The sequence below is a fragment of the Cannabis sativa genome, chromosome 7, assembly GCF_029168945.1.
Source record: "Cannabis sativa cultivar Pink pepper isolate KNU-18-1 chromosome 7, ASM2916894v1, whole genome shotgun sequence".
Classification (NCBI taxonomy): domain Eukaryota; kingdom Viridiplantae; phylum Streptophyta; class Magnoliopsida; order Rosales; family Cannabaceae; genus Cannabis; species Cannabis sativa.
In genome coordinates, this window is record NC_083607.1 from 26,196,419 (window position 1) to 26,206,202 (window position 9,784).

The 9,784-nt window shown below is 33.4% G+C and overlaps 2 protein-coding genes across 2 annotated transcripts; one reads left to right on the top strand and one right to left on the bottom strand.

Annotated features, from left to right (window-relative positions):
• Positions 1-226: 226 nt before the first annotated feature.
• On the top strand, positions 227-4,173 carry LOC133039682 (uncharacterized). Its single transcript, XM_061118594.1, has 3 exons — positions 227-441; positions 993-1,068; positions 3,379-4,173. Exons 1-3 carry the CDS (start codon positions 227-229, stop codon positions 3,946-3,948), a joined length of 861 nt encoding a protein of 286 aa, XP_060974577.1. The 3' UTR covers positions 3,949-4,173.
• Positions 4,174-4,723: 550 nt separating this feature from the next.
• On the bottom strand, positions 4,724-8,508 carry LOC115698200 (U-box domain-containing protein 1). Its single transcript, XM_030625390.2, has 2 exons — positions 7,518-8,508; positions 4,724-5,820 (listed from the first exon to the last, which is right to left on the bottom strand). The coding sequence occupies exons 1-2, from the start codon at positions 8,054-8,056 to the stop codon at positions 4,965-4,967; spliced, it is 1,395 nt and encodes a 464-aa protein (XP_030481250.1). The 5' UTR covers positions 8,057-8,508; the 3' UTR covers positions 4,724-4,964.
• Positions 8,509-9,784: the final 1,276 nt, after the last annotated feature.

Sequence of the window (9,784 nt, forward strand, 5' to 3'; positions counted from 1 at the left end):
CAAATGTAAGGTTTTCTTAAACCCTTATGTGTTTATTTCATTATTTTAGAGAATTCATATTTAGGATGTTAATGAACATACTTGTTAGTAAATCTAGATCCTGGTAAAATATTCCCAACAGAGACAATCTCCCGGGGAGGATCAAGAGGCACACGATTGTTTTTGGCCAGAGGTACAGCCATAAAATGACATCATCTTCTTCCAGACAGATGCTTCGGTATTAGATATGGAAGCTGGAATGGTTATAGTGGAGGTTTCTAGTATGGAAAAGGAAAGGCTTTGGGTGGCAACAGACTTCAAGATGGTTTTAGGTGTATTGGAAGGGGAATTATTTGCGATTTACCTTGCTTTACAGAAAGCTCGTGAGAGAAGAATAGCAAAGATACAAGTTCAATCTGACTCGAAGGTGGCAGTTTTGGCCCTCAACAGGAGCTGCCTGTCGTTTGCCTGGGGCACTTACCCCATTTTTGAATCCTGTCTATTACTTTGTAAGTATTTTGAACTTGTAATTTTTCTTCTATACTTAGGATTTTTTTTCTTATATACCTCGAACTGGGAATAGCATAGCAAATGCTTTGGCGGGTGTTGGGCGAGATGTGCTAAGATTCGTACTATGGGTTGTTTAAAGGATGTGGCCCCCTTTGTGGCTACTACTTTAATGTAGTTTTTTTGTTTTGGCTAATAAAAGTTTCTTAATTATATATAAAAAAAAATAGTCTTATATGTAGCTCAGAGGTGATGTCTAAAAATTAAGGGCCCGTTTGGTTGGTGGTAATGGGCCAGAAAGGAATGGAATGGAATACTAATGGGCCTGATTATTTTGTTTGGTTGAAAAATAACAATTTTGGAATAGAATTCCATAGTAATGCTATTCCTCCAAACTAATGGAATTGCTATTCCATTTTTTATTTGGTGGAATTATAATTCCATTCCAGCATATATCTCTCCTCCATGGCCCAAGCCCAACAAACCCTAACCCTAGAAAACTGAAGATTAACCATTGTGACCATCTTCTTCCTCTTCTTCGATCGATCGGACTCTGCAAGTGCCGGGGTAGCGTTGCCAGAGGTAACTCCCTCTCTCTCTCTCTCTCTCTCTCTCTCTCTCTCTCTCTCTCTCTCTCTCTGGTTTGGTGGTGCCGCCATTGTATTATGGTTTTTTGGTTATTTTTGGTTAGTAAGCTTTGCCATAGAAACTTATGACACAGGTTCCTCTAGCTTTCAATACTTTCTGTTTTGGCTCAGTTCTTTTTTTTTTGTTCCTTTTCAATTGTGAATCAATTTGTTTGCATTTGTAGATGTTAGGTTACATATGCTTTTGTTTGAATTTGAATTTGTTCACTTTGAGTTTCAGTATTAATTTTGGAGTACTGCAAAATCATAGATTGGTGATCATGGTAGTTGTTAAAAAGGCATGGCTAAGGCTGAAAATTTAGCCCCAGAAGGTGCTAGTAAAAGGAGGGGTAGAACAGGAGTGTTCTTCCTATTATTATTTCACAAATTTTAAGCTGCCAAATATGATTGTCTAAAGTTTCATTTTGGAATTGATAATGTTTTGATTATACTGTTTCATTTGGTCCCTACCAATACAACTTCAATAGCTGCACTTTTTGAAATACTGATCAAAGTTAAAATTATCTGAACCAATATATGTGAGTGTGTGCTCATGTTGTTACGCATTTTATGTTCTTTGATTATTCAGTTTTAGATGCTAGTTGGTTTGATCACCATAAATAATCTGGTGTATTTATGTTGCTCTGTTCTTGTTGAGGGGTTACTGGTTGTAACATAATGTTTTACATAATAACTCGATCCAAACTTATAAGCTAACAAAAAGCCATATATAATATATATAAATTTCAAAATTAAGAAAAAAGTGTTATTCTATTCTTATATTATTTGGGATAGTGGAATTATATAACTTGTAATGTTACCCACTGGCTAGTGATCAACTTAAGGTAGTGGTCACAGTTTTCGCCACTTCTAACTTCTAAGCTTATAATCATGTGCATACTCTTATATAGTATAATGGGAAATCGTATCTATCCGTAATGTATACATAGCCATCTCTTTTATATAGATTAGTATTGATTTGGACCAAATAATGTTTGTGTTTGAAGAAACAAATGAACTATTCTTTGGTCGACTGTGTTTTTCATCTCTAGAGCTTTCATGTAATTTATTATGCTTGGCTGCTATTTTATCATCAAATTAAGAAGAATAATGTTATGTAGTTGTTATGTAATGGCTAAGAGGAGAATATGAAACAAGGTGTCATAAGTACCTTCTCTTAGACTAATTGGACAAGTCTTAACATTAGTTCCATTTAAGGATCTTATTTCCCGATTTATGTTGGGTTGAAAAACTCTTGGTTTGCTGAGCCCTTATACAATAAAATTAATCACAGATTAAACTAGGAAATAAATATTTTGAAGTTTAAAGAAGTTGTATAATTAAGCATGTAAGTAGTAGTACTGTAGGCATGCAGACCTGAAGGAAGCTCAAAAATGAGGGTGTTTTGGTTTGGCTGTCGAAATTGGTTTCTAACACAGCAGTTTCCCATGACCCAAGATTAGAAAACATGAAAACCAACAACAAAGCTTCTAACAGTGAGCTTGTATATTAAAAGGGCATTTCTAGTTTGTTGTATGTATGTATATTTAAGATTTATATCCCACTTACACACATGTATTTGAATTTGAATTCAGTTGTTGAATTCAGTTATACTGTTTCATTTGGTCCCTACCAATACAACTTCAATAGCTGCACTTTTTGAAATACTGATCAAAGTTAAAATTCCATTGTAGTGTCGCCTGATATCTATAGTATAGGATTTTGTAAAAAATATTCTTCATTACTGTTTCTTTAAAAATTTAATGATAATAGAAGCCTATGAGGGCTTTGGCAAAGGGAAGATGACAGTAGTAATGTGGAATTGTAGAACATGTAATTATTGGCTACTTAGAATAGAGAGGAGTCACCTTTGTTTTGAAAAGAAGGATTTGTAATTATCATAATGAGAAACACCCAAACTTCAAGCTTCTTTGCTCTTTGCCTTTCCAGCTTTTGATTGTTTTTAGTTAAATGAATGTATTGTTAACAGTACATCTTTCAACTGGAAAACAATTAGCACAGAATTCAAAGATGTCATATTCTGACTTAATGTAGAGATTGGCATTTTTTTCATCCAATTTAGTTTTTTTTTAGGTTTTCTCATAATCTGATTACACATCAATTAAATCTCATATTATATACATGATGATATAATTTCTTAAGGGACTTCTTATAGAATACTTTGGTATGTATACTTTAGAGATATGTGAAGTAAAAGATAGGTTATGCAGTGTGATTTATTGGTTTTTATTTTGTATACATGCAGAGTCATAAGGAAGCAGCCCCATTCAAGATCAAGTCATTCCCTTGGTATGACGACTTGTGTGCAGTTTTTGGCAAAGATCGTGCAACTGGAAAACATGCAGAGACTGTAACAGATGTTGTTGAAGAACTTGAAGCTGAAAAGGAAAACACTACACTTGGAGAAGATGATTTTAGCAATGCTAATAATGTGGATGAAGTGGAATCTATGTCTGTTTCAGATGCAACAAGAGGTGCTCAATCTCACACTCAATCAGATGGGTCTTCAAAGAAGAAAAGGAAAGCTGCAAATCATGAAGAACTTTCAAATGCACTTACACAATCAGCTTCTATTCTCGCAGAGGTAATTGAAAAAGCTTCAATTCGTTTGAGTAAAGCTATTGGTGAAGACTTGAATGAAAAGCATATGCAGCTCGGGAAAGAGTTAGAAAGGACCACTACACTTACTACAACTCAACGTCATAAGGTAGCTCGCATGATTATGCAAGATAATGCTCTGGTTTCTTACTTTTTCAGTGTCCCAGATGATGAGAAGGATGAATGGGCGAGACTTCTGATTGATGGCTCTCTTTAGTACACAGCTCGGGAAAGAGTTAGAAAGATCATGGTTATTCACTTTGGTCTAAAATAATTTGCAGGACAATATATATTGCCTTTGACATTCAGTAGTATACAAATTATAATCTTTTGGATTTGGTGTAATGTGTTATGCTCATAATTTTGCAAACAATTATTTTGAGCATAAATATGGGTATTGGACATGAATACTTATACTTTTGAACAAGTTTTTATGTGATTATATATATTTTTTAAAAAAATATATGTTAGGTTTTTTTTAGAGAAGTAATATTTTATAGTAAATTCAATAAATATAAATTTATATATATCAAATTTTTTAAATAAATATTAATTTTTTTTTATACATATTAGTTTTTTTTAAAAAAATATAAATTAATTTTTTTTTTAAAAAAAATATATGTATAAGTTGAATATATTTAATTTAATTTTTTAATCATGTTTTAAAAATAATAGTATTTTTGTTCAAAATTAATTTATTCCATTCCATTCCATTATATAGTCAACCAAACATAAGAATTGTATTCAATTATTGATTCCATAAATCTAACCAAACAACCTAATCCTATTCCTATTCTTATTCCATTCCATTACCATTCTTATTCTTATTCCTATTCCTATTCCATTGCTTTCATTACCTCCAACCAAACGGGCCCTAAGTACCTTAAATAACAGGTAAACAAGACCCAATTAAGTCGAAATTATTAGGTCAAATAATTTTATTTTGGTTCTTCTAATCAATTTCTTTGTTTGTGTTATACCACAAGCTACTATTAAACGCACAAATGCACAAAAAATGTATTAATTCTCTTTCAGATCGAACTAGGAGGACATATATGCGCCCTCTCTCGAAATCATCCTCGTACACAAGTATGCCAAAGCAAATCTCACAATACCACCGTAAAAAGAATAGCATTAATTCCAAGGCGAATTTGGAATAAGTTTTTCAATCAATCTAAAAACAAAAAAAAAAACAATATATATATGTTAGAAAAACGTTGTGAAATTATATTTTCAATAAGGCAAGCTCTTAGAGCTTGTGCTGATCACCAAGGCCTTAAGCTTAGAGGATTCCCCATCAGCATTAGCCCGTGTTGTTATCATTTCCAAGTTCTTATGCAAACTTTGCTTCACCAAACTCTTCATCATCTTCTTCCCTTCTTGTGTCACTCTGTCATTCTCAGGCGAACCAATCGCGGCCATCCTTCCAGCAGTTTGGGGTCCTGAATGCGGCCCCATTTTCGCCTGCCGTTCATCTCTAAACCACTGCAATAGCTTTAGTGACCTCTTCTGAGCTAGAGGACTCCCTAGCAATGCAACTTCCAAAAGTACTTGGACAATTCCAGACTTAGCCATTTTTTGTCTTTGAGCTGAACTTTGATGAGCTAAAATCATTAGAATATAAGCAGATAACTCTTGGCATTTGGGGTTGTCTTCCCATGTCAAAATCTCGATTAAAGTCTCTGGCACCATTTGACTATTTTCCATGGCCTTCTTTCCCATTAAGGTCACTACCAAGCACCCTAATGCTCCAAGCACTTTCTCGGAAAGTTCCTTTGTTGAGGACAATTTTAAGAGGGTATCTACTACTCCGTTGGAAACTAATGCTCCAGCATTGTCCAAAATATTGGAGAGGTTACACAATGTACCTATACATGACTCCATTGTTTCAACATTAGTGGAACCTGATTCTAGGATTCCAATGAGAAATGGGACAATTTCTGATGAGGCTAAAGGGAAGGGTGTATTTGCTAATGAAGATAATGTCAAGAGCAATTCTGCAAATTCATGCTTGGTTGGTTCATCTAGAAGATTTGTGTTTTTTGGTAGATTTGATAGAATTCCTGCTTCCACCATGAGAGCTTTATTCCTGAATTAAATAAATAAATAAAAAAATTGAAAAAGGTTAGAAAGTGCATAGGTTCAAGTACTAGAAAATAGTAGTACGATATCCGCTATACAAGTCAATAAAGGATTTGAAATGATATTTGATATCAAATAATTAAGCACAATAATTCAAATGGTAGATGAGAGAACCCAAAATAACCACATTTTTAAATTTGTAAGTCAGATGAGAAGTCAACGAGATTCCAAAATCTAAATAAGTGTTGGGAAGTCGGGGTCAAATAAAGCTGGTTTTGTTAACATATTTATATATATGCCCAAATTTCGAAATCGAATCTAAACCACTACACAATCTTTTACAAGCTGTAATATAATCCTATCTCAAAGACATTATGTCGGGTTTAGAGAACATTAGTGCTCCCCTCTAATCTCCCAGCCTTATTAACTCGAAATAATAATCTGATATTTATAAATTAAATTTTACACATTTTTGGTAGAATTATAAATTATATTTCCACGTTATAATTTTTGGACGAATATTGAAGTAATATGAAGTCTTTTTCACTAAAATAAAGGGTACCATGCCACATACTGATTGAATATGCCATTTTATATGGATATGTGATAAGCCCACTGACCCACTAAAAAAGATGGGTTCTATTGTGCGATGCATATGTGAAATATGACAACTACTAGAGTCCAATTACTAATTTACTACTTCAGAATGAATGCACCCACGAGACAACAGTAGTAATATTTACCTTTAATTATTTTATCTAAGATTCCCACCCATAAGTGTAACAATTAAGTTAAAGAACTTTTTACGAACCCTACATGACATGAGATGATTTTTAGATAGCTTAGCTTGATGTTAAAGAAAAATCATTATATAAGCCCCCTCTTCTTATGAAAGAATCTCCGTCATCATCAATATATAGTTGAAACCCCTATCATTTTTTATTTCATTTTCTCAAAGTAATTCATATATGTCATGAATAAAAGCATCGATTGTACCGTCAATTAGGTCAGAAGTAGATATGAGTGGATGGCTGCCAACCATGCATTCCATTTACTGACGCCAAAGACTAGATAGGCTCATGACTCAAAGACTGAATTATATATATGAGAATTGATTGTCTAGCAGCTCTAAATATATTATCTTATAATTAGTTAATAATTATTTCTTAAAAATTATTATATTCAACTATTTCGGATCCAATACTAAAATAACCCATAACAATGTTTTATATATATATATATATTTAATTTATCTAATGGGCTCAATTGTCAAATAAAAGTCATGGATCCCATAAGGACCTGAAATAATAACTATTGTATTACTTTTATATTTTCTAATTTATTTAAAAATAAAATCCTATGTCCAATGCAAACAAACTTGAATGTTATAGCACTAAAATACATGATCATTTCTTATTGGTTATGGTGTGAGGCTTATTTTACATGACTCTTTCACTAGTACCAATAATAGTGCTATTATTAGGCATGAACCCATTAAAAATTATAGCGATTAAAACTATATCTTTGATTATCCATGTGTAATACATATACACTAATTAAGATTTATTAGTAAAAATCTCTTCAAATCGTCATGTTATAATTATCCTTTTCTTTTTCTGCTTTAAATTATTAATTATGTAATGTAGAACTAAAATATTTTCAAATAATAACATATATGCAATTAAAAGGATTTAATTAACTTACGTGTAAGTTCCATTAGCAAGTTGAAGGAGAGCAGCCAGGGCAGCGCGACGGCGGGAAACAACGTCGGAAGCTGCCATGGAAACCAAAACCGGTATAACACCGAGCTCGGCTACCAACTTTCTGACCTTTACATCCTGTTTAGCCAAGCTTCCAATCTCCAAAGCCGCCATCTCTTTCTCCACCCAGCTCCCAAAGTGAAGCCTCTTCACTGCTCTTTGCAACCCCGCCACGTCATCACCACCGTGGCGGCTTTCTCTTCCCACTTCACTTTTCATTGCTTCAACTACCGCCTTCGACTCAACAGCTTGATTACCAACGTCGACCTCTACGGTATTACTACAATTATTAACATCATTAGTACTATTAATACTTCTCGAATCTTCGAGTTGATCAGAAGAAGATGACACGTAGCGCTTGCGGCCAGCTTTTGAACGCAGGAACCGTCGGATTCGATTGTAGAATTGAAGCTTTATGTAAGAGTACACCCATCTATGAGAAGACGAAGACGAAGACGAGGAAGTAGTACTTGAGTTTGACATGTTTGGGTTTGAAAAAATTGTGTTGAAGGCTTTTGTTTATTTATATGAAACCTCTGACTTTCGTAGAGAGAGAGAGAAAGAGTTAATAATGTTTTAATGTGTGTATTGTGGGATTATTAATGGTGGGACAAGCGAAAGAGGAGGACTTTGGGAGGTTTAAACGGAGGGAGCACAAAGCACATGGAGACTCGCTAAGGAACAGTTATGTCTCTATAAAACTAGTAGACACACCGTGACAGATATTATTTAAGGGCTTAAAATTATTCTGGTATTCTAATAACCATATGTAATTTAATTAATAATGAACATTGATTATATGACAGAATTAAATAAGGCCTTTGGGTTTTATTATTATTGCTTCGTACAGGTCGTTCAAATTATGTTAGGCAAAAGGCAATTATATTGTGGGAAGTTTCTTCGATGTACATCTTCAATTTAAATTGATCATCAAAATCTCAGAGTCATCATCTGATGGCTGGCACTATACGCATAAAAGGCACCTAGGTTGACTGTTGGTGTCATATTATCCCACAATCATTTTATTAATTAGGTGCACAAATATACATACGTATTTAGTCGACATAAATAATTAATTAATATCATTTTTGAATTTGAAATGATTTAATCATGCGAGCCACATTTATGTGAGATTTCATTCAAAAAGTTCATAATGTTTTGATATGATACGCACACACCTGGCATGCATGCTATGATTTAATGGTGCTAGCTGCTGCTAATTTCTTGGATCTACAGTACTACTACTGCTTTTATTTTCTAATATATTTATACATGTTGCGAGCTACAAAATCTACAAATGCATTACCAGCTCTGATATTGTCACATGTATGGTAGTTTGCGAAGAAAAAGACAAAAGTCACTTAATTATATTATAGGTGCATAATATTTTACGGAAAACTAAATTATGAGAATGAACTTGATATATGTTGCCAATCTTTTGTTGCATGACTGCATTTAATGCACTACATAGGCATCTTTTTGAAGTTTGGGCATGGACAGATCATTAGGGAACAAGACATACACATTTATATAAGTGTTATTTGCGTCATAACCTCTATAAATATTTAGTTTATTGCAATTAACCCCCAATTTTAAAATTTTGGTGGTAAAACTCTCTAAACTCGTGTTCTGTTAGCAGTTTAGCATTTTCATCAATTTTTAGTTGTTAACTGTCATGGTAGAATGTGTACACAGTATACACATAACACAATTTTATTAGCCCAGGTAAATAAATATTTAAAAAAATAAAAAAAAAAAAAAATTCTTTAAAAATTAAAATTAAAAAAACAATTTTAAAAAAATAAAAATTAAAAAAAACAACCCCAATTCCCTAACAAATTATCTCTCTCTCTCTCTCTCTCTCTCTCTCTCTCTCTCTCTCTCTCTCTCTCTCTCTCATTGCCCTAATTCCCTAGCCGCCATGCCCGTCGAAGACACCATCACCATCCACCACAACTGGTGACTACCGCCACCACCAACCCTCACAACTGCCTATCATCACCACCATTGTCGAAACAAATGCACACCATCACCACTGTCGAAACCACCACTGCTCATGTAAAGCCCGCTTAGTTTAATTTGGAAATTATCAGTTAATTATGATTAATTATGAAAATTATTTATAGCTATTTAAATAATTTATTATGCTGTTATTTATGGAATTCAGAAATGCATGGTTATGTTATTCAGTAGTTTTCATATTTTGCATTT